Source organism: Erpetoichthys calabaricus, chromosome 8 (assembly GCF_900747795.2).
Source record: "Erpetoichthys calabaricus chromosome 8, fErpCal1.3, whole genome shotgun sequence".
NCBI classification, from domain to species: domain Eukaryota; kingdom Metazoa; phylum Chordata; class Cladistia; order Polypteriformes; family Polypteridae; genus Erpetoichthys; species Erpetoichthys calabaricus.
This window is the reverse complement of record NC_041401.2, coordinates 134066611-134092984: the sequence shown is the minus strand read 5'-3', so window position 1 is coordinate 134092984 and position 26374 is coordinate 134066611. Positions and strand designations below refer to the sequence as shown.

At 38.1% G+C, this 26374-nt stretch overlaps 1 protein-coding gene across 1 annotated transcript in view; it reads right to left on the bottom strand.

The window, feature by feature from the left end:
* The window catches only part of LOC114656608 (unconventional myosin-X-like), a 441287-nt gene extending 417198 nt beyond the window's left edge, over nucleotides 1-24089 (bottom strand). Inside the window, exon 1 of the mRNA XM_051931412.1 lies at nucleotides 23636-24089. Within this exon, the coding sequence (XP_051787372.1) occupies nucleotides 23636-23656 (21 nt within the window). The 5' untranslated portion in view covers nucleotides 23657-24089. The remainder of the gene's footprint in view (nucleotides 1-23635) is intronic.
* Nucleotides 24090-26374: the final 2285 nt, after the last annotated feature.

Here is a 26374-nt window from a genome sequence, read left to right as displayed (position 1 = left end):
TTCCTTAGAGGGCAAGTTGCCGGCCTTGTTCCCAGCAACAATGAGAACAAAGCAAGCCTGGTCAGGCTGCTACTATACGGGTGGCCACAAATTTTAAAAACTGCTCTTGTAAACAGAAAGTAAAAAACTTCACATATTTCCGTGACATGTATCAAACCTTGGTTCCTGGCAAGAGCACTAACCACTGGCGATACTATGCTACCTCACTTTAATATGTAGGCAATGATAACATTATGGGCATCTGAGGAATGATCTACGGCTTAAATATCAAATGTTACATAACAGGCATCCTTGAGTTTAACCTTACAATCAAAGCAGAAGGTAACAGCTGAATAAACACCTTTAAAAGGAAACTTCTCCTATAAATGCTAACGCTGCAGCACATGGCTTGCATTCCCCAGCCACAAAACATTTCTCAGATGGCTACCTCAAAAAGGACCTAGTAAAGTATTTTAAAATTTTAGGAATGTGGCCTGCTTTCTCTTTTTTGCCACTCACGTTTTATTAATAGAACAAATTATGTGCCACAAAATTCTCATTCCCTTACACCACACCATAAGCTGATTTGCCTCCTGATGGGAAGCAAATTAATAATATCATAGTTATACAGAAAATGTCTGAACAAACAGATTCATTTAATATTCCTAACAACATCCTAGGACAAGGAGTCAAAACAAGAAAGAGTTTCTACAATATGGATTCTCCATAGTTTCTCAAATGGGCATGAGCCTTACGCAAATGACAGATACCAATCAATAACCTATAAAAAAAAACAAAAAAACACTGGTGTCTGTTGTAAAAATCAGTCTGTTAGCCACATCCATTCAAGATGTCATGCATAGGTCACTAATGAAGGCATTAGTAGATGCTGCAAGCGAATGTCTATGGCAGGAAGTAATAAACATCCAGTATATTTCAGGCTCATTATACTCAAAGCTTCACTTTCCCAAAGCATGTTGGGTAAATATAGCTGAATGATCAAACTGCCACTGTGAAGAAAAAAAAATATGGACACGGAAGAAGAAGAAAAACTATATGTCGAGAATAAATTCGACATGTTGACTCTATTCTTGACATTTCCACTTTAATGTTGACGCTTATGTCAAGATTAAAGTCGACATTTCCACTTTATTCTCATAGTTTATTTTATAATTAAAGTAGAATGTTGTAAACTAAACTTCATCCTAAAATCAATGTTTAATTTACTAGATTTTCTCAAACCCCGTCATAAGTTAATGCAGCACATCAAATACTTTGTGTTAAGTGTTCCCCGACCCAGTCATTAATCACTACGCTTCTTAAACTGACTTCCTCCGCACTAAGAGCAGGCGCCTGCAGCAATCACAGCACAGAATCCATTCACTTCATGATATTCCTGCTCTCTACCAAAACCCCAGTTCCTATCTTTCCTTTTTCTTTCTCCACATTACCAATCACCACACGATAAACGTCTTTGTGAAATTAAAACTAGTTATTAACTTAGCCCACGGAGTGTTCAGAACTTTAAAAATATCTTAGTTATACATGTTTAATTATGCCATCCATTCAGAGTTGCGCCCATCTCTGAACGAGTCGCCAGCACATTGCAGGATGAATTCAAGCAAAACATACACTAGCAAGTACAAAAACAAGTACAACTTGGCTTGCAGTATTATCCAGTAGTACAGAAACAGTATTTACACATCTGACCTTTTAAAACTAAAGTATCTCCAGGCGACGGATGTGACTCCTTTTTTCGGCAAAAGTTCTTCTGTTGTTCATGTTCAACTTTATCGTCGGCTTCAGTTTCGGAATGCTGTCTGTCCATTTTTCACATTTCACAGAACTTTAATTCATTTGCGCATTTATTTATTTATTTAATTTTGTCCGAAATAGTCCTCCATATACCTATGCTACCGCCCACTATTTGGTGGTGTAGCAGTGAAAAAGAGCCCTAGTGCAACAAATCTATTTTTAGCGGTGTAGCAGTGAAAAAGGTCCCCACTTGAACAGTTTCCCGCTGCGCCACGTTCCGAACGTCGTTTAGGCAATTTAAACCGGTGTTGCGGTATAAGAAAAATCCATATCATAAAAAAAATAAACGGTTTTTGGTATGAACCGGTATACCGCCCAGCACTAGCATATACCCTTAAAATGAAGGTGTGTTTTGTCCAACCAACATATTGCTCTGATTTAAATGCTAAGGTAAATCATTAGCAAAGCCTAGGATGGCAAATTATTTTTTGTCACACAAAATCCAAGTCCCAGAGAGTTCCAGACTGTGTTCTCAGCTTTAACTGGAAGAGAGAAATGGACTTACTATTCTGTTTTAAGAGTTTACATTACATAAGAAACACAGTAATGTCAATACCACCATGTATGCGGAGGAAGAGTGAGGGGGGGCGGGGGGGGGGGGATTGAATACACAAAATCATTGATCTCTGCCAGCAAACTTGTCCCAAAAAACAGTAACATTGAGGAAAGTTTGTAATAAAATACAAGCCTAGATGGCTTTTTGGCATATAATCCACACAGAAGAAATAACACATAAAATGTGGGGGTGTCATGTATGCATTAGCAATTAATAAAAGATGACAAGTTACACTCAAGCTTCTCTTGAGTAGTCATGCGTTTAGTAAACCTGCCTGTGTTCTAAATGTATATTTCTTAACATTTCACAGCGTAATGGAGAGATACTTCATGGTTAAGTGATGGATGGGGACAGTTTAACAAAAACCCAATAGACAAGCAAAGTGTGAAAGACGCTGAAGAAGGGGATGTCCCAGGACAAATGGAGTAAGGCTTCATTTTATCAAGGTCAGTTTTTGAAGCATTAATGAAAATAAGAACATACAATATGAAAGAACAGAAATATAACCATTGGACTCTGAAGAGGATCTCTGAAGGAATGTACTAAAAAAATAAATAAAGCTTAAGCAGGAAAATGGTTGGTAGGTAGATAGATAGATAGATAGATTAGATAGATAAAGTAGTAATCCCCTTTAATAAAATCCCTGTGTGTGTCTAGTGTCCATGTGTGTGTGTCTTCTGGTGAAGTGTGCATGCGTGCGGCATGCTTCAAAGCAGATGCTTACAAAGGCCGCCAGACGTGTCACACAAGACAGAGAGGGCGGGACCTATAAAATATGACGTGGGTGATCCAATTGGATTTCGGTAAATGAGGTATGCCCTAAAACATGAGGCATGAAAAATCCAATCGGGTACTGAGACGCGGAGACCAGCTTCCCCAAAGAGGTGGGATTAGTGTTTGTTGTTGTGCAAGTGTTCACTCTGATGATGTCAGATTTGCGATTAAGAAGCTTGGCCCGGTAAAGTGTAAAGTGTCAGTCGTTGAAGGGGTTTTCCTAAATATACAAATTTTCATGATATTACATTAGGATGACTTTTAAAAGTAGATTTATTTTCGCGCACATAAAATCCGTTGCTGGGGAGACACCACACATAAAATAATCAGCTGCTCGCCACCACAGATTAAAATACTTGCTGGGGAACTGCACAGTACTTTCTGAAGAGATGCAACAGGCACGATTATCAGCTGGACGCCACACATTACATCAGTTGCTGGGGAGACTCTGCTGATTGCCCACTGTTGTGACAGAAAATTAAACGCATATTACGGACATCAAAGCCAGTATTACTATCAGAGAAAATTACAGGCATTTTACGGAAATACAAACCAGTATTACTGCGAGACTGTTCCTACTAATGTTTATGTACTACTGTTCTAGCGCCCGTTATTGCAACGGGCTTAATGTCTAGTAGTTAATAATAAGAAAACTGACTAATAAGTTGCAGTATATCAATGGCAAATGACACAAAAGAAACAAAGATTGCATTGCAGTGTTAAAGGTCTTAAGCAGCTTGTAAAAGACACTACACAAGTTAAGTAAAGGGCAACACCAAATTCTTTAAAACGAGCACCTTATGCCATTTAAGGAAAGCTTCTGGTTGCACTTTTACCCCAGTAGCAGATCTCTATATTTAAATTAGTGTTATTTCCACACCCATGTAAGCCATTCAGAGTGGAACTGTGACTCATTCCTAACAATACTGTTCATCACACCAGGACATACCTTGATAGAGCACTGCTTCACTGAAGGCCACATTCAGACACACAGAACAACTTAGAGTTGCATGTTTTTGCGATTTAGGGGGAAAAAAAAAAAAAATGCTAACAGAAACCCACAGTGTCATAGAGAGAACATGTAAACTACAAAGATGGTAAATGGGCCAGGTGATTAAGTGTACTGTTCTTTTTCTAAGTGGTGTAGATGTATACTGGTCTATTTTAAAGGAAAAAAAGCACAAATTGTTTGTTTGTCATAAATTATCACATTCAAAGTCCCACTTAGTCTTTCAACATTTTTTATTCGCAGAGCCTTGATATTGATGAAGGCAGCCAAGTACAGTGGAACCTCGGTTTGCGAGTAACTTGGTTTACGAGTGTTTTGCAAGACAAGCAAAAATTTTTTAATAAATTTTGACTTGATAAACAAGCAAGGTCTTGCAGTATGAGTAGTATGTATATGCTTTGTCTGCCGAGCGTCATCTGATCACAACTGAGCTGATGGTTCTTCTCTCTCGCTGCAGGATTGAGGGCAATCATCTCCTATTCTCCGTCTGAGTCAGCGTGCCTCACTCATACAGTCAACATCCATACTAGCGTATACTGTTTACTACAGCATTGTGACTGTGCACACGCGTGTGTGTGCTGTGACGTGCAAGTCCCCGTCTTGCACCCGAAAACACGAAGCTGAGTCTCAGTACTTTAGCAACACCAGCTTTATTCAGCTTGAAACAGCAACAGCGCAGTTATTTATACAAAGACACAGCAGTCAGGCAAGGCCCTGCACATTTATAACGTTCCTTGTATCACCCATCGACGGCAGGCGCTTATAGCATGTCCGCGATCTTTTCGGATTCGCTTTTACGGCGAACTGCTACAGTGCTGGGAGACTGCGATTGCTTTTGGACGCTCTTCCACGTGTGGTCCCATTGGGTGCAATCCCACAAGAGTGTAGAAACTCACTGGCACCAGCCAGGATTCTTTTCAAAGGTAAAGTGCAGGTTAATTTGTTTTATGTATTTTTACTTTATATTTTGTATTAATCATTTTTATATGAATAGTTTTGGGTTGTGGAACAAATCATCTGAGTTTCCATTATTTCTTATGGGGAAATTGACTTTGATATACGAGAGCTTTGGACTACGAGCACGTTTTCGGAACGAATTATGCTCGCAAACCGAGGTTCCACTGTATGTCTGATGATGGATAAATAGATTTGGTGGAGGGTAAACTGTCATGCACATTTGTGTCGGTTGACCTCCGTAAGAATGCTTTTATATAAATAAATAAAAAAAAGAAGAAGAAGATGGGCATACAAATATAAGAAATCTGAATAAAGTCAAAATCTCTGTCTACTCAACCATCCATCTTATGCAAGTTGGCTAATCTAATTTAACCCTACTTTATGTTTATAGGCAGACCAGAGCCTACCCCAGCATCAGGCCCAAGGCAGGAAGCAACAGGAATGTCAGTCAAACTAACCTTTATGCCTTCTGCATGTGGGTGCAAAACCAGTGGATGTGAAGAAAACATGCAAAATCTACATTAGCAGTAACCAGAAAAGGTATTCTAAACAGGCTTTATAATCACTGTGAGGCAGTAGTACTAAACACTGTGCCACCCAGACATAGGGACAACCTGTAAAATTAGTAGATCTGTTTTCAATAGGTTTTGTAATTATCAAACTTCCACTAAAAAAGAAAAATCCCAACAACACACCCAGAAAAATAAAACTTTATTAGACACGTCTGTCAGGGATAAAGGTAGGTTTGAATACCACTGGAAAAAGGTTAGAAAGGTTGGCATGAGAATTTAGCTCCTTAATAATATGCTAAGCAAAATATCAGCCATGAAAATTATGGGGAACTGACAGCTTTGCATTACATTATCAAAATACAGTAATATAAAAATGACTGCAAAGTTTGTATGCTCAATACCACAAACTCAGTTTAAAAAAAAAAAAAAAAGGGACACCTGTTGAAGTAAATCTTCTTAAAAATTTTTAAACCACCAAATGAAAAATGAAACATGGCATCTTCAATCCAAGAAGATTACGGATGAAGCATCTTAACATGCATTCATGAGAGGAAAAGAAACTTTGCCACAAGTAGGTCATACTTCCTTCTGATCTGTTCTCATACTAAATTAAGTCCTCAAAATACAAAGAGCAGTGTGCATAAATCCTTGACAGATCAGTTACAGCTTAGCCAGTGGGAAGCAGTAAAAACACCACATCACCTGCTTTAAGAAAATAACAACAACTATACAACCAGTACAGCCCAACTCATGCTGGTGTAATGTAAAGGTAACAGGAAACAAAAGCCACCAAAGTGGTGCACATCTTTTTTGTTGACTTTACAGCAACCAAGTAACAAAGGCAATAGTATTTCAAGAAAATAAACCAGTATGTGAATTACTAGTCATGTGATTAAGAATGTCTCTATCCACATTTTACTTATGAAACAGAGTTAAATCAAATCACAGGATTACAGAGACCAGAATCCTATTCTATCACCTGGCACAAAGTAGGAACAATCCCTGTAGTAGCGCTGAATCGGTACTAAAATTTTGACTTTGATGTCAGATTTTGGATGTCAGTACCAAAACAGTCTTGAAGCAAATAATGGATAACCCTTTGGCCCTTATTCCAGCTTTCCTGATGCGCCACTCCATCACACCACACTAAGCCAAGCTTCTTTCTTGATGACATGAAGTGTGCAATTGTTGAAGCAACTGTAGGTGTGACAATGTCCCCATGAAGTCTTGTATGCATCTTGAAGCCTGTGGCTTTTTTCCACAAAGTCTAGAGAACGGAGGTTTTTACGCGTTTACACTACTGAGTGCCAAGTAGTGGCGGAGGTTGAAGGCTTGAGAGGAAAGCGGATGTTTACTTCTCATACCAAAAACCCGGAAACGCTGATACTGTACCCTATTAAAATGTAGGTTTTTTGGTACTTTTCCAGTACTGGTATAACATGTGACCCTACCCTGGATAAGGTGCCAATTATTTAGAGAACATACACTCAACCGTACACACTAAGCCAGTTTAGAGTGCCCAATTAACCTCAGGCACCCTTCTAAGGGATGTCGGAATAACCTATGAAATATCCACAAACACTTAAGAAGGGCAGTGCAGATTCCTCACAGACAATGATCAGCATGGTAACTGTGAAAGCAAAAACTACTGCATTGTTTTATCACAGTGTGAAATTCAAACTATATTTTTTCACATAAATTTATGCACACCAAAATACACCATAGGATCATTTCATTATACAATCAAATTAGTCATTGTTGTGCTTAATTCCATATACTATATGAAGACGATGTCAAATATTACAAAGAAACAATGCAGAAATGGGAAAAAAAATCCACCAGAACTGAGGGTTTAAATGACTACAGTAATGAGGCATAGAACAAGTTCACAGCAGTGGAAAACTAATTATTCATATTTGCTAACCCATTTTGCAAGTTTTAACAAAAAAGAAAACCAACCAGCTGCAGAAAATTGTTTTGAAAGGAATGTAAGCCTTCAGGTCAGATCTGCGTAATAGATTCAGGGGCTAACAAACATTTCAGTGCCGATCTCAAAACGTGCAAACTCTACACTTAAATGTCTCATGTTTGGAGTTCATAAGTTTAGAATTGTTAGCGTCACTTAAATATTAAAAGGCAATGGCACAAAAATAGTTTTTATGTAACATTTCTAAATGTTTCTTACCATTCCTGTACTTTAATAGCAAAGTATCGCAATTAAAAGTCAGGCTTTTTTTTTTTTTTTTTTTTTTTTTTTTTAAATCTCTTTTGCAATATCAACACACTATTATCTGTGATGTAGTACCTCTTTAGAAAGTCTAAACACCAATCCATTCTCTGACCTGGATAGAGGGAAGTCAAAGACCGAACTTCAGGTGCAAGACAGAAACCCATCCTGGACAGTACACCACTCCCCCCATTAAGCACAATAACACCAGAGAACTTGAGTGTCACCACAAAACCAAATACCTGCATGACTCTGGATGCAAGCTGAAAAGGCAAAAACATTTACAGCCTGGGCCCTGGAGCTGTAAGGCAGCAGTACTGACTACTATGCTAATATGCAAAACAGGAAAAAGATGGCATAATAATAATAAATTATTACTAGTGACATATTTGGTGCTTTTTAGTTCACTTAAGGTTAGCAAAATACAGATTATCATTTTCTGTAGTAAAGCAGATTTACACAAACTAAAAATGAAACTAAAATAGACACCAGTAAAATGCATGGAAGATCTCATCTCATCCATAAAGAAACAATCAATACAAATCAAAAAATGGATGAGCTGATCATTTCATCTCAGTTGTAAAAGGAACCCAGATTATTTTTCTTAAGAATAATCATACACTTAAGGAAGGATACATCTGCATATGAAAAGACATTCATGAAACAAATTGGTGAGACAGTCAGGTATCTTTAGAATATTTTCAGGACTTAAATCTGCTCAGTTAATCAGTAAACACTAAGTTCATTACTCATCCCACAAAATCCAGAACTGAAACACTGAGGTTTCAGAATGTTAGCTTAAGATGTTACTAGAAACATATTGACCGTTAATGGGAATTGTGTTGGGGAATATTAGTGGTGGCCTTATCCAAGCAACAGTGGCAAATGAAAATATATAATGTACTTGTTTTAAATGTAGTAAACAAAGTGTCCCTCTCCTAGAATGCTTCCTTTGCCCTATCTAGCACCAAGCAAATTTCTCGTGATGATGATTTTTTCTACGGCTTCCTTCTACACCCACTTCCTCATTTACAACATATCCCATACTACTTTTTTCAAACAAGAAGTGCTCCAGCCAGATTAGTCCAAACTATCTAGCAAAAGAAACACTACTGTGTCAATCAACTGAGGCCACTCAACCCTTAAACAGACCTTCAAAAAGTTACACAAGTAAAACTGAGTATTATTTATGATAAAAATTGTGGAGTAAATGGATTACTTTCCATTAAAACCAAGTTTTTTTGCCCTCCACAATCTATACCATTAGGACAAGTTAGCTACATCAGACAAGGTGTGAGAGTGAGAAACTCAGTATAAAACTGCACTACATTTCTCTGTAATTCATGTCAGGCAGGTACAAATACAATGAACAAGTGATTCTTTAATGAAGATAAGCCCAACTATTGTTTATCACTCTCCCTGAATCAGATATTAACAGCTTGTTGACAGAAGTAACGATTTGTAATGCATAGAAAGGATCTCTCACAGGATATTCCATGACTAATGGTTGTAGACAGGTGATTCATGATGATTTGTCACTCACTTTATCCCTTTAGCTCCCTGCTATTCATCTAAAGCTGAAAAAAATGGCTCAGAGGGTGACAGATTGGTGCAGCTCAAGCCACGTTAAAGCAAGGGCACAGTGTTAAGCACTGCAATTAACTGCTTTGCTGTCATTCCTGCAGAGAAGTTGCGTTGTTCAGAAGGACATGGGGCCTTGAACTCATTAGTAGCCATCTTCTGTATCTTGCGTCATTGTCTCAAGTCAAAACACATGGATCAGCTAGTACTGAAATTAAGGTTTCTCTATTTACCATAAGGTAAATTACTTTATGAATATTTCATTTTTATGTTAAAACAGCAACTTGAAATTCTGATCCTATAAAAACAGTTTTAGAAAGCAAACTCTGCACTATGTGTTTAAACACTAAGTCCACTTAATCCATCCTGCCACTTTGCAACCTGCTTATCAGCTCAGGGTCACAGGAAACACACAAGGTGGAAAACAAGCCTGCACATGGTGCCATTCTCTCGCAAGGCATTGTACATTCAGACTAGGCCATTTCAGAACCAACTTTTTGTTCAATTCAATTTTTTCTTATTATGAGCTTCCACTTGGGAACTAATAACTACATATTTTATAACATTGTGACCACAAGGGAGCACCCCAGAGCCCAGAAATCCAGGCACAATTCAGCCAAACACAATTCAAGGTTAGAATAAAATCGTATTTATTCAGCAACCATACTTTTACAGTTTTAAGTCAGTCCAGCACAGTATAAGAGCACAGATATATACCTTCGGTTACCTTCCACATTGCCTTTGCGAGCATTACCCTTGTCCTCCAGACTTTGACTTGTCTGTATGAGGCATAGCATCTTCTTTTACATGGGACCTGGTAGTACTTCCGGTGCTACGATTGCATGCTGAAAGCACTTCTGGATCACACTGAAGCTGCATTAAATAGGAGCCTTCTTTTCTATCAGAAACCCCTGTCAGCACTCAAGAACACTAACAGAGTCGCCCTTCTGAACTACATGTCTCAGGTGGCCCTGCAGGTTTCCAAAGTGAGATCCAGTCTGAGGAGCACTACCACCTAATACTGCTGGTGGACAAACTGTTTACAACAACCATTCATCCTCCCTCCATCCATTAATCACTCATCTTGACTGAGATAGATAACAGAAACATTCTGGACAGGCTGATCTATCCATTATGACCTCCTGGCCTAGTAGGGGATCATCCTCAGCCCCAGTCAGGAAGCTAGTTCATCCTCTCTGGTACTTACAACATATCCATAAACATTAACCCAAACCTTTGCCTAGATCACAAGTACCAAAACAAGACCTTTGTGAAAGCAATTTACAAACTAAAAAGGTACTAAAGATTCTATGAAGGGATAAAACAGTTGGACAAAATAATGAACTAAAAATACAAAGGAAGAAACCCCTGGAAACACACTTAACCCTCACAATTTTGCACCCTGTCTAGCAGGATGGTCTATAGACTCACTGTCCAAAATGCAGCAAACAAGCACCAACGCGGACAGACTTCCTCTTACCTACAATATAAAGTATTCTGATCGCACTATTGTTCTTCCAGAGGGAGCCTTTGCTCAGCTAACTTCATGACTCTAAGCTCCCCATTATCAAAGGGGAACTTTATACTTCTCCACAGTACTAGGGTGTTGTACCGTGTTAGCCATTATGAATGTAGTATGAATTCAAGCAAAATAACTCTTTTTATTGGCTAACTAAAAAGATTACAGTATGCAAGCTTAGGAGGCAATCCTTGGAATCATTTACAGGGTTAGGAAGGCTCCTGGGAAGTGCGGACTTGTAGAGATCCCTTTCACAGTCCCAGATTTTCCAACATTACTAAGCCCTTTCTAATAAAATTACTTCCCACAGAAAGTTTTTTCCAGGGCACCATTACTACTTGGTCTTGCAACCCGCATATGGTTGCATCCATACTGAATATATTGGAGGTACAATAAACCAATTTGGAAGGAGGCACTATTTAAAATCTGTTTTAGACAGATTACCATGTAATTGAAGCATAAACCTTGACAATCTTTAAGAAGTGCCTGAGTGTGACACAGGGACTACTCAGCTATTAGCTTGATGGACTGAATCGTCTCTTCTCACTTGTCAAATGTATTATGTTCAAGAAATTGTCACAGACTATGGAGCACAGACGTTCTTCTTTAATGACATACAGTAATCCCTCCTCCATTGCGGGGGTTGCGTTCCAGAGCCACCCGCGAAATAAGAAAATCCGCGAAGTAGAAACCATATGTTTATATGGTTATTTTTATATTGTCATGCTTGGGTCACAGATTTGCGCAGAAACACAGGAGGTTGTAGAGAGACAGGAATGTTATTCAAACACTGCAAACAAACATTTATCTCTTTTTCAAAAGTTTAAACTGTGCTCCATGACAAGACAGAGATGACAGTTCCGTCTCACAATTAAAAGAATGCAAACATATCTTCCTCTTCAAAGGAGTGCAAGTCAGGAGCAGATAATGTCAGAGAGATAGAGAAAAGCAAACAAATCAATAGGGCTGTTTGGCTTTTAAATATGTGAAGCTGTTGAAGGCGGCAGCTCACACCCCCTCCGTCAGGAGCAGAGAGAGACAGAGAAAAACAAACAAGCAAAAATCAATACGTGCCCTTTGAGCTTTTAAGTATGCGAAGCACCGTGCAGCATGTCGCTTCAGGAAGCAGCTGCACAGAAGGTAGCAACGTGAAGATAATCTTTCAGCATTTTTAGACGAGCGTCCGTATCGTCTAGGTGTGCAAACAGCCCCCCTGCTCAATCCCCCTACGTCAGGATCAGAGAAAGTCAGCGCAAGAGAGAGAGAGAGAGAGAGAAAAGTTGGGTAGCTTCTCAGCCATCTGCCAATAGCGTCCCTTGTATGAAATCAACTGGGCAAACCAACCGAGGAAGCATGTACCAGAAATTAAAAGACCCATTGTCCGCAGAAATCCGCGAACCAGCAAAAAATCCGCGATATATATTTAAATATGCTTACATATAAAATCCGCGATGGAGTGAAGCCGCGAAAGGCGAAGCGCGATATAGCGAGGGATTACTGTATTACTAAATAATAAACATTTTAATCTCCTTTTATTACCTTTAGCTTTGTTCTCAACATCCTCTTATGTATGCAACCTGTTTACTTTTTCAGTCACACCCTTGAGAAAACCTATACCACCAAAACATTATGGTTATATAAAAAAAAAAAAAAAAAAAAAAAAAAAGGATAGACACACCTTATACCTATTTTAGCCTTTTGGAGATACTCACTAAAGCAGCCCTTCATGGATTACACTACATACAAAAAGGTAATATAAAACACCTGTATCTATACCATAACAGTCTAAAAACTACTTCATTCAATTCAAGGCAATATGCACACATACACACTTTCAAACATTATTGCACATATACAAATATGCAGCATGCACAGTGGTTTTAGATCTAAATTACAAAATGTCAAGTCAGAGAAATTCTGAAAAGGATCATTTCCATAGGCACACAATGCCAGATTCACTTAAAAGATATGTTTATGAAGAAATAACTTTGACTTGGAAAAATACCAAACTTAATAATAATAATAATTCATTTATATAGCGGTTTTTCTCAGTACTCAAAGCGCTATCCACACAGGGAGGAACTGGGAAGTGAACCCACAATCTTCCACAGTCTCCTTAGCACTACCACTGTGCCACCTGTGAGGACTTCACATGATATATAGGAATTTGCCATGTGAAATTGTGTTCTAAAGTTATGCGCTTTCTACAAATTTTAAAAAAAATATACATCTTGCCCACACTAGTGTTTTACATCGTAGTGTAAGGGGTACAGAGGTAAAACTTAGAAACTTACAGAATGTGTATTTTTCAAGACGAAATAATGAGTTTTGATCTGTGTCTTGCTATTACGTACACATTGTAAAATAGTTTATACATCTCATTTTTGAACACAGAAACCACAAGCATTATGAGATTCTGCCATTTTAAAAAAAACTGCCGTGCATGATAGTTCAGCTCTTAGTCTAACAGGGCAGCAATCTTTCACCCTTCTATGGGGTGGTTTCCTACAAAAAAGACAAAAATCACAGAAAAATGTTCGGGCCATGTGGTTCGCTTTGTTTGGATTTTCTTAAGTATTTATGTTACAATTTTCACAAGCGAATAGAAAACTTATGCTGATCACAATAAAAATATTACCAGGAATATGCGAAAAAATTATTATTTTCAGGTCCATTTCGTTGTCACACACATTCTTTGGAAACACAAAATGCATAGATTAAAACCTGACAACTGCCTCATCTTGAAAATGGATGTATGTGTATTTGGTTTTTAAACATTTCCTCCATGCACCCATACTGGTGCTCTATAAATGGAGGGTAAGAGTAAGATATATATTTTTTTTTTATTTATAGAAATGTGCTAAATTTTTTAACACAATTTCATGTAGCAAATGCAAAAACTTTTTTTTTTTTTTTAAGAAATAGCTTAGTTTTTTATCCCCACGCTGCAGAGTTAAATGAAAGTCCAGTATTTTTCAAGTCAAAGAAACATGAGAAGAATATGCAAACCCAAGACAGTCAGTGACCACTCAAGGATTCAAACCAAACTCCAACTGTGAGACAGCTAGACTAGCCAGTGTGCCACCCTACCTAATAAGGGAATAATTAAAAATTAGAAAAAGTGTGCAATACAAAACAGCTAATGTTCAGTGTCATTACTAAGGAAAACCCTCCCATCAGGAAAGCACAACCAAAATCTGCACTTTAAAACAGAAAATTCCCCATTGTTTAGAGTATTATAATACAAAATCCTGGGTGCACATTTTTTATCATCACAAAAAAAAAAAAAAAAAAATCAAAGGCATGCACAGAATCATGTGGTAAAATGCACTGTCATCTCATTACACCTCTCATTGTGTTTTTTTTCTTCAAACTAGAAGCCATAAAACATGATAAAAGGCATGTGCAGCACTTTGCATTGAAAGCACTTTGATCTTGCAGAAGAAATATTTGGAGTCATCTTTCATTCGTCATTTACTCAAGCTTTTCTGTTTATCTTAAGAAACATTTACATATGACAAACGGGAAAATTTTTCTTAGCAATAATCAAATCAGAACATCATGACTAAAAGAATATGCAGAGGATCCAAGTGATTGATACATTTCTGATGGGTAGATGGTGGACTTTGGGCACAGTAGTCTGCGTACATAGTAAGAGAATTCAATCAAAGTAAAAGCAGGGCACTACCAAGAAACTTTAACCTAATATTTAGGAACATATGGACATAAAGTTCATGGTGACCATCTGAACTCTCACTACAGATGTTACTTGTCACAGTGGAAAATTTTCACTGACGAGCGTGCTCTGGGAGAATTAAGCTTGGGTAACCCAACTACTGTAAGATATTAGTCAACAAATACAGTAAATATGGAAGAGTGAGCATATCATGCTGCCAAAATGCATGCATACAACTATGGGAAATAATGTTGCAAATGAACCAGAATTTGATAAATCTGGCCACCTGTTTCAGGAGTTGCAAACTCATTGGAAAAATGGAAGAAATTCTAGTTACTTCTAGTACTCATAAATAAATAAATAAATACATACATAAATAAAAGGATGTTCTCAACACACTGTTGGTTTCAAACGCATACTTCGTTCATTATGTGTCGTGTAGCTTCAGGCGGCATTTGGAATTCTACACCCTTCAAGTGTGCGTCAGATTTTTATAAAGACAATCTTTCAAACTGCCAAGAAGACTGATTGTCCTCCTTTAAATTTCTGATAATCCCATCAAAAGGTGAAGCTCAGGTGGCACTGCCTGCAGCTTGCCTTGTAACTTTAAACCAGCAGTTACTCAGACAAAACTCAAAAGAAGTTACCTTGAGTTTTAGAATGTTACTTTACATAAAATGAAACAAAACAAAACACTACAACAAAGAAATTGGGGGGGGGGGGGGGGAGAGAGTCTATCTGCATTACTAAAATAACACTAACCTTAAGAGTCACCTTTAAGGAACTCACAAAGTACAAATAGTCACACTTGGTCCATCTTAGGTTGGTACCAGCTTTACAATCATAGCTGCCACTGCTAGTAGGACAGACTATAGAATAGAGCAGGGGTGGCAAACTCCAGTCCTGGAGTGCCGCAGTGGCTGTAGGTTTTCATTCTAACCCTTTTCCTAATCAGTGACCAGTTTTCACTGCTAATTAACTTCTTTTTCCCTTCATTTTAATAGCCATGATTTAAGGATTCAGTGCTCTGCATTATTTTCTTCATTAAAATGACAGCCAAACAGAAATCAAATGTGAAACAAGTCAACAGTTGACCAGCTAAATTGGGGCTTCAAACTTAACGTGACCATTTATTTTTTTCCTCAAAACGGGACATCTACTAATTTTTAGGTAATACTATGTGTATTCAAGAACACTCATATTTCTTCATTGTTTTTATTTATTAATGAAACGAACAGGAATGAAAACGTGAAAATAAATAATTTATGTGGTCTTGTATTTTTCTGAAGAACAAATTTGCTCAAGTATATTTGGTGTTGATTTCAAATAAAAATGAAATTCTTGGCAGGATTTCTTAAAATTTACTTTGGTAATTAACATTGCTTTAAGAACTGCGACTTGGAACTGTGTTTTTTGCTCATCCACAAATTATTCATAAGAGAAAAGACCCTTTCTACAGGTGCATTAGTGCCGGGCAGACATAAAATATATTCATTCAATAATTATACGAAAGTTCGTGTGATTCAAATTATTGGTGTGAAAGTGTTTGAACAATTCCACCCAACGACTTTTGGTTGAAATATTTCCAGTGTTCCATTCTGTCACTTTTTGAGGTGTAATGTAGTTAGAAGTAAGTGAATACTCAAATACTTCTGTATCTTGGTTACAATTAATAAATCCCTTTTCAATCAATCTATCCATTTCACTTTGAATTTCTTCCCACGTAGGTATTTTGGTTAAATTTCCCATTCAAATACTTCTAATTCTTCACAGAACAAAGTCCACTGCTCCAAATATTCTTTGCTTATTTTATAGAACTCAGCAGCTGTAGTTTTCATATATTCTTCATCAACACCACTGCAGCCATTTTCTTGCAATTTTGCCATTAAATTACGAATGGAGTGGGGAAGAAACAGAGTACTTTGTTTCAAGGCCAAATTGTCTTTAAGTTGATTTATTTTCTTCATGGCTTCAATTGCAGAAATACTCTGACCCTCAATCTTTAACACAGCTTGATGGAACGTTGCTGACTGTGCATGCATAAAAAAAAGCCATAATTCAGAGTTAGGGTTTTCAAAAAAGGTTCTAAATATGTTTGGACATTTATCAATACTCAAAAAGTAGTTTTTTAATGGCTTGTACAGTTTCAAAACTCTTTCAATAGCTGGCATAAGCGTAAGCCACCTAGATTTACTATAGCCTAGCAATTTCTGATACTCTGTCAACTTCGTTACAAAATTCTTTCAGAGCTTCCACGCGAACACTATAGATATAAAAATGTGAATATATTTTCACAATAACGCATTCAAAGTCTACAGGTAGACAATCTGCGGCAGTTTTAAATCGTGTTGTGAATTATGTGAGCTCATCCGACTCCTATCAATGTTCTTCCGAGAGATAAATTTAGCTTTGCATAAACATTGTCAACGCCTCGTCATTTCAATCCGCCAAAATTGCAGTTAGTATTATCTCCACAAAATACCACAATTTTTGAAGTCAAATTATTTTCTGTCAATACTTTCATTAGATAATAGACAATAACATCTGATGTTTCGCCCGGTTGGTCTTGAAATTCTAAGTGTCTGACTTGTGTGCCTTCGTATGGTAAAAAGTAGCGAACTAAAACAGGGAATATTTTCTTGGACCCGTGGTTTGAAGCATCAGTTAATATAGTAACACAGTTGCATTCGCTGAGGCGATCTTTTAATTCACCTATTACTATTGGCGCCAACACATTTACAACAATAGCTTGTTTTCTAAATTTCTGTTCAAAACATGTTTGAACTAACTTAGAAGCACAATCGTTTGAGCGAAAACTGTGGTTCTCTTGCACCGTATGATAAGCCTAGGAGCCTTCCATCTCAACAACTTCCAGATCTTTCGAAGTTGGTGAATCCCTTTTCTTAAAAAAAAAAATTAAGCATCGAAAAACTCAAAGCAGCAGCAATATCGGAATTTTTGTGTTTTTCTGATCTTATGTGTTGCTCAATATCGCTGGCACCTCCATGAGCTACGCTAAATTCTATATGACACTTTTCACATCTGACATCTGATGGAGTACTTCTTTGCTTTATAAACGGGTACTTAGTTTGTAAGTTAACATTAAAAGTGCACAAGAGATCAACCTTACCGAGACCTTCACCTTTCTTTATTTTCAGATAGTGTGTGATGGGCACTGGTGAGCTGGTCATGTGACACCTTGTTTTGTGTCTCATTGTTTGGCAGCTAATTAAAGAAAAAGAAACTAAGGGGCCTGAATCAAGTTAATTAAAATTAAGGGAAAAGAAGTTAATTAGCAGAAACTAATGAAGAAGATGGTTAGAATGAAAACCTGCAGGCACTGAGGCACTCCAGGACTGCAGTTTGCCACCCCTGGAATAGAGGAACTGTGTGACTGAATTGTTGAGTTGCAAGGAAGACATGGAGTAATGCTTAATAAAAACTCACGATTACAGGCTATGCAAATTATTAAGCAGAATTTTGTGACACTGTGGTTAGTGCTGCTGCTTCAGTCCTCTGGGTACGTTGGCTTTATTTTATTTACACATGACATGTAGTGCTGGCTTGTTCCAGGTATTTTAGTTTCCATAACTTTGAAGAAATTGCCCTGTTGTGAGGGGTATGAGTATGTGCAAAAGGATTCTGAAATGTGCTAGCCCTGCATCTTGGGCTGAATTCTACCTGCCTTGCTTCAAATGCTGCTGGATGGACTCTGGTACCTACATGGTCATGAACTCTAACCAAAGGTATTTAAAAAAAAAACAAAAAACTGCCAGCTGACATATTCACAAGTAGTATGACCATTTAACTATACAAAAGTGAAATTCATTTATTTATTAATTAAAATCAAGTTTATCATTTCTAAGGGATGAAACAGTATATATACACATAGGCAGCAAATGTACAGTTGATAATTACTCTCTGGCTCACATGATCCTGAACAGCATAAAGTGAGATGCAAGCAAGGAACAGCTGGGTCACAAGCTACTGTTGTATTTATTGACAATGGGTCACAGATGGTTTTTGATGTGGACTGCCAAGAGTGATAAAGAAATTGACATTGCTTCGATGACTGTCCTCTATTACCCGAGACAACTGCCCACGAAGTGGGACAACATTGACGATCATCTGGGCAATCAACAAGGAATGGGTCTCAAAGACACTAAAAATGGGTAAGATTGGGTTGCAACAAAAAAAAAAATTTTAAGAAACCATGACATATTGTAAAGCACTTTAGAATACATCCTTTATACAGTATGTTCCATAGAAACTGTAAATGATGCTGTTACTGTTGTTCTAAGGTCTTAGCAGTATTTACTAATATTATGCTGTTATAGCTGACTAAGATGTATTCTGCGACAACATAATGGGACTGTGTTCAAAACAGATTTTAAACAACAGCTTACTCCATCTTGGTTTACAAAACCTCGAAATATTTATTTATCATGGATTAAATCCTGTATGCTTCCTTGTAGAGCTTTTTACAAGTTTCTTGAATCAACTGGAAGAGAAACTCCTAATGATCACCAAGCTCTGTATAAAAGTATTCCTAAACTCAGTTTGGAAACTCACAGTTGCAGCATTCTTTCCGATGACCACGCATATCATCAAGTTTATTAATTTTATTTTTTAAAAGAATAAACTTGCTTATACTGAAATGAGTACTTTAGCAACAGTGCATAATCGTGATAATTTCTTATAAATATACATGTATTTTTCTGCTATTGCAATGAACTTTATAAATGTGTTACTCATCTAGAATGTGGCATTAAGTATTGCCTTAAGTGCTCACATTTACAATTTAAATTCTGCCCCAAATCATTAAAGAAACATAAGAGTTAACAGGAATCCCTCCAAAGCATGATTTAATGTAACCTCCCTCATTTGCTGCATAAAGACTGGAAGGAATAGTTTGTGTTTCCTTTCCATACAAAAGATCAAAGTGTAACTAGCAGATTGTCCAAGGTATTTTGAATAAAACATGATCCAATCACCATACATTGTCACCTTAAAGTGAGAAATATTCAGTAAATCCAGTGTTCTCAGAAATATGTTCACTTACAACTTCTTGAAAAATACTTGCAAGAATGTGTGGACATTTTGAAGATGGCATGAAGATTTATTTCTTTTATTCCTTTACTTCCTTATTAGCATGTAGACTTATCTTACTCAACTGGAAGAATTCTAGCCCACCTCTTAAGTCAGTGGGTAACTGATGTTATACACTATTTGATATTGGGAACAAAAATAAAATTCTCACTTAGGGGATATGCTGAATTTTTTTTAATAAACCTGAAAAGATCAATAGCATTTTAGAACAATCTTTTATATTGGGGGAAAGGATTCTCTTCCCTCTTTTCCACTCAAAGTTTTACTAAGGCTATTGGCCTTCCTTTCTCTTGGGTGGGGGTTGTATTGAATTTACTTTTGTTAAGTTTAACTTGTTTGTATGGAAACTTACTTGCTCCTAATAAATTAAGACAGCATGAAGATATCCCTTAGAGACAAATAAGGAATACATGGCTGCAGTGCCCCACTTCAGACACAACATAAGGGGATATGCCCCTTGGAGCAAATGAGTGATGACAAAAAAGTCATTGGCTCAACATAACTTGTCAATGCCTATTCACCTAATGAGCCCAAAATAATGCTGACTTCAAATCTGAAGCTACAACCTTCCAAACAAAGGGGCTAGGTAATGTGCATTCTGTTGCTATACTTTTATATGTTATTTTCTAACAAAATTAGCGACGTTTGAAGTATTTCTCAATTTACTGCTGGGACCCGGGCAAGTTTTTAGACTTAACATTTTAAACATTACATTTCTTACTTAGTAGTTAAAAACGAAAAAGGTTCAGTCCCTTCAATTTTCACTCTCACTCTGCTGTCCTTCTCTGGACATCCTTTTAAGCAATAATAGCTTTTATATAGGGTGGCCAAAAATGCAGGCGGAATTGAGTACGGTGACTCACAAGTGCTTGAAGCATAACCTTGCCAGAGCTGGACTTCACACCACTTTGCCACTCTTCTGTTAAACTTTATAGTTCCTTATGCACAGTTGTGAGGTCTCAAGTTTTTCTTAAACAAAGTGTACTTTCTAGCTCCAGATCATTCTTTGTAAAGCCAACATCTTCGGCACTCTAATACAGAAAACATTTTAAGGTTTTTTTGTTTTTTTAAACTTTTTACCAGTCCAAATCATAATTTTGCTCTTGGTCATCTGTTTGGTCTTAAAGTTATTCTTATGCCAACTAATGTTATAGTCAGAAGGCAAATGACACAGGTCTAAGAAACCTCTCTTTAGCTCCTCTGGTACTTTAGAGTCATTTGGGAGTTGGGCTTCTAACCAATAGTCATACATGTATCCATCATGTGATGATCATAGGTTGCTTTTACTCTTTTAATCAGCCTTCTTCTCTTTAGATTGTTCTTAAGCTGGAACATTATTTGTAATCTAGTTGATAACCCTTATTGTATATAGTAAAGGATGTCTTCCATATACAGAGATAAAGCATAATATTTTATTTCATCCCTAATGGAGGATCGCAGGAATCATGGGAAAGAGGGGTCCTTTCATCGGATTAGCCCTATTTCAGCTGTGGAATGGCCAAATGGCGGAGGCAGCTTGATGAATGAGGTCTCCAGGACTCTAAACAAATCCAAATCATATTATGTGATATCATCTACTGTTAAAATTATACTCCGTACTTCTAAACTTTTTATACTGTATTGAGGATTTGTTCTGTTCTGTGTATTGTACTGTATTGTATTGACCCCCACTGCACGCCCAACCTTCCTGGAAAGGGGTCTCTCTTTGAACTGCCTTTCCCAAGGTTTCCTCCATTTTTTCCCTAGAAGGGTTTTTTTTGGGAATTTTTTCTTGTCTTCTTTGACAGTCAAGGGGGGGGGGGGGGGGGGGGGGGGAATCTGTCAAGAGGCAGGACCTGTTAAAGCCCATTGCGGCACTTCTTGTGTGAAAAAAAAATAAATTGTATTGTACTGTACAGGCAGAGACAGGTAAAGGGACTGACACATAGTGAAGCAGTCATGGGTACCAAGGCATCAGCCTTATGGTTTTACAGTGACCTCCATGTCTCAATTAGAAAGTATTATTTACAATCATGTTTGATCATCTCAAGTGCTCAGCATATAAATAATTTGTCTGAAACGCAGTCCTTTAAGGGGGAAAAAAAGTGGCAGTGTTGTGGAAAAAATCCAAATCCATGCTGCTATGCAATTTTAAATAGAATAGGTAAACACGGACTATAAATATGCCAAGACATTCATCACTGAGTCAGCACATACCTGCTGACTTTCAAGGCAATCCACAATACATAGAAAAGCTTCCAGCTACTGCTGCCCTCCTAAACACTGCGTGGTTCGGTTAATAAATAATATAAATTAAAGTTAAACAAAACCAAGAAAATGTTCTTAATGAAAAAGCAACCAAGTTGTAGCAGAAAATAGAAGTGATCTTCAAAACCCTGTGTGCGTTAAATGTAAAGGTAGCCACTTGGGACACTTCAAGTGTGTGAGTGAAGGGTGACACTGCAAAGCAAAGCCTCAGCCTGGCAACTCTTGTGTTGGGAGACTGAGAAGAACCCCCCCCCCATCTACTGGATATCTAGCCTGTGGGTGAATCCTGACCGAGAACAGCAGAGAAGTCACATAGCACAATAGAGGAGCACCAGTACATAGACTGAAAGCAAATCCTTTAGCTCTTATGAAAAGATGTGACAGGTAAATGACGACCTAATATTGACCCATTGGTTTTAGTTTAGTAAAAAAAAAAAAAAAAAAAAAAAAAAAAAAAAAACATGCAACAGACCTAAAAGATTCCAAAAACATCAAGACAGAGGATCACTAATGTGTACTACGAAAATATTTTTCATGAACTAGCTTTTTCAAACAAGGAAAACCCCCATGGCCTGTTGGGGTATCGAAGCCTTCTCGATTTTTTTTGCTAGTACATTAAACTTTTCCTTCTTCCCACTACCCAAAAATGAGCAGATTGAGAGCTGGTTGGTGGAGAGAGTCTTCGTGTGTCTGTATGGATGTGCAGTAAAATTAAACCCTGCTTACAACTCGCTTCCCTATTAACGTATAACCAGACATCATGGCAATTGAGGGACCTATAGGACTTCAGTTGCCGATTTTATGCAGAATGATGGAGGTTTCTTGCAGCGGAAGTAACTGTCCCTGCTCTTTGAGAAGGTTTGGTCATCTGCCCATGGCGATAACGTGTGCTCCCATTCCCCTCAGAACATTTAACATGCGGAGCAGCCTCATCTCTTTCGGTGATACCGGGAAAGTCGCAGTGTACAAACCGCAAATGCACAAGCCGCTTCGTTGGCGGCTTACTCCACCACTTCCATATGTACGAAAGCAACGACCTCAATACAGAAAAAAACAATTCTCCGCTACAGAAAAGACAATGGCACAGCCCGGCAGTACAAAGCTGTCCACCCTTATCCTCCCTATCATTTGCCGAAGTCCCGAGTGATTTTGCAACAGCCCCAGTAAACTATACCTTCCGCCGCATGCTGAAGGAAACTAGATTGGCGTAATCTGGCAGACGCGGAAAGAACCCCGTTAAGGAACGCGAATGTGCCGCAATCCCAGACTGATGAATTCCACAAGCAACGTGCCTGCAGCTGAGAAGCTGGTATATACCCCAAAACTGCAACTGGAAACCCGGTGAAAATGACAAAACAGCCTAGCAGGTCTGCGCGCCTACCGAGTCTTAAAGGTCAGCGCAGCTATAACAGGCAATTCAAACTTAAAAATAACGAAGATTTGGAATTAAATACAACGCAACAGTAAGTAACACCACCAGAAGCGTGGAGGACCGGACGGGTTTAGTAAAGTCAAAACCGACTGGCAAGAATGTGACTGCTTTCACTCAAACCCCCTCTACGAAACGTCACATCTTACATCCACACCGCCGTTCAGCCTCACAATAAGAAGGTTCAAGGGAGATCAAACCCCAGTTGGTAGTATCGATTCAACGGGATACATTAAGCCACTCACCTCAGTGAAGAAGTTATCCATTCTCGAAACTCCAGGGGTGAAAACAAGCCCAACAATCTATAAATGAATTAAATTAACAAGGCAGCTGCAACCGACGTAAGCCTAATGCGATTCAAACGCTTGAAGCAGTCAAATTTCTTTGTGCATCCCATTTACATGCCATGTAAGTGGAGCTCAGGTGTTTGAGGCATTTCTCTCCCGTTAAAAAACAGCAAAGTTAAAACCAAAGAAACAAAGCCAGAAAGGCAAGATAGGTTGTGCTTTGTTGCAGTAGTCACTCCAGGGAGAGCCTGCAGTTTCCTCCGTTGCTTCTTTTACGACAGCCCGTCGAGAAAGTGGCAAGGTCAGACATAAAAACAATCCCACTGTCCAGCTGCTGGCATACTCCCAGCCTCCTCCAGCGTGACCCGCAAACTATTCACATTGAATGACTCCTGCTGACCGAGATATTCATCCGGAGGAGGCGGGGCAGACCGGGGAGAACCCCGCCCCCTCCTGCAAAGAAATACACGCCCCTGAATCGGCAATTCATAAAACAGATTTCTTTTCTTTAGCATTTTTTAGTCTTTATGAACAATGTACCGTTTTAAAGTACGAGACGGCAAGAAGAGACATTTCCAGGATGGTGATATTTAGAATGCGATTGCTGCTTCCACAACAAAAGAGACGATAGTTGGGAGGTGTTAAATATCCAATAAAAAGGAAGACCATGCATATTAGAGCTTAAAGATAGGTATACGGCAACATTTTTAAACTGCGTATCAAGATGTACGGATATGCTTTAAAGTACCGTACTACTGCGTAAAATGTTTTTCAAGGCGACACCTGAAAAATAGAGAGCGAGATTCTTGGTGGGCGTACGGGGCACGGATGAAAGACGCAAATCACCTAGCAAGTATTAAACGGTACAAATTATAAAGTACAAATATATTTTAGTCATACTCGTCACGCAAAATCTAAGATAATACACAACTGCATAAAATACAGCGTTTTTCACAATGATAAATAGCCAAAAAGCACTTTACAAAAGTGTCCCAATATTCACATATATGCCCAGCGAGCCATTTTATCCAAATCTGAATCGGGATAACACGATTCTCGCCAGGACGGTCTTGGATTTAACGTAGGAATCGACCCAAGCCAGAACGCCTGCCCACCACAGGGCGCAGTCATTTAAAACGTCTGCCCTATGTATGTCCTTCGCGAGCAGTTCTGGGCCGTGAAAAGACGGCACTTACAGCTCGCAAAGCTAAAACTAGGACTAGAAGGGACGCCAGTTCATGGCAGCGCCCACTTAGGAACACAATCAAGTTCACAACGAGTCCGTTTTCCAAGTCGCAAATTACTCTAACCCTCCCTTTTATAGATGGGAACTGAGAATCAGAGCGCTCGGGGAAAGCTCATTCGGCCACGTACAGAATGTGCAAACCCAGAGCAGGGACTGCGAGAAATTGGAGCCCCACACTGAGGATATGAAACTTTCTGTGCAACTTATAAAAGAAGTAAATTCAGGAAATGTACAATACTTAATACGAACCTATTCGTATCTTCTTCAATAAACCAATTTATTAATCATTCATCATGAGAATCTCAAGGACTCGTTAAGCTTTTGTTTATAATGAAGCTTGCTAATCGGTATCAGTGTTTCACAATCTTAGTCTACAGAAACGCATCATTGACTTCCAGTTTTCAGTTTAACCAGCGTTTTAATCAGAAACCATTAATTTAACATTTCCACTTTCTTATTAGTACTCAAACTGAAAACAAATCCCAGAAAATTTCCTTTTACATTGTATACATTTCTAAGAATGTGCATTTACTCTACCAGTGTGAATTTACTTTTTAGACCCTTTTAGTCCAGTGTTTCCCAACCTCGGTCCCGGGGACCGCCTGTGGCTGCAGGTTTTTGTTCCTACCAGATTCCTAATCAGTGACAACACCTGATAGCACTGATCTCATTTAATTAGCTGGTATTATTTTTCTTTTATTCTACATTCAGAAAAGCACAGCAGCATGATTTTTATATTTATAAGACACTTTGAAATATTTCTGCTTTTGCTATTGATTTAAATGCTTAATTCTCTTTTGTTTATTTCATTATATTTTTCCCTTTCTCTGTGCAGTTTTTCCCCTTCCTTGTATCTTAATGAGAATTAAAAATGAGCAGAGCAAACAGGCTAGCAAACAACACTGAATAAGCAAAGGTTTGCAACTACTTTAGCATCAGATCCACCAATTAGTAAATAATGGATTAATTAAACAATTAGAACACCTAGAAAAGTAGAATGAAATTCAAGATGAAAATATTGTTAAAAAGAAAAAAAAACACATTATTCCCATATAACTGTTTGGTACATATATATATATATATATATATATATATATATATATATATATATATATATATCCTCTTTAATAAAATCCCTTTGTGCGTCCAGGTGTCTGTGTCTCTTCTGGTGAAATGCGCATGCGCGGGGCTTCTGGTGAAGTGCACATGCGCGGGGCACGGTGCGATGCACGATGTTACTGTCAGAGAAAGTTAGAGGCGTTTTGCGGAAATACAAACCAGTATTACTGCGAGAGGAAATTAAAGGTACACAATACAGTGACGCATATTACAGCCACATACAAGCCAGTATTACTGTCAGAGGAGATTAAAGGCATATTACCGACGCGCACGCCTGTATTACCGCCAGAGAAAATTAAAGGTATATTACGGACGTACGATCCAGCGGACGT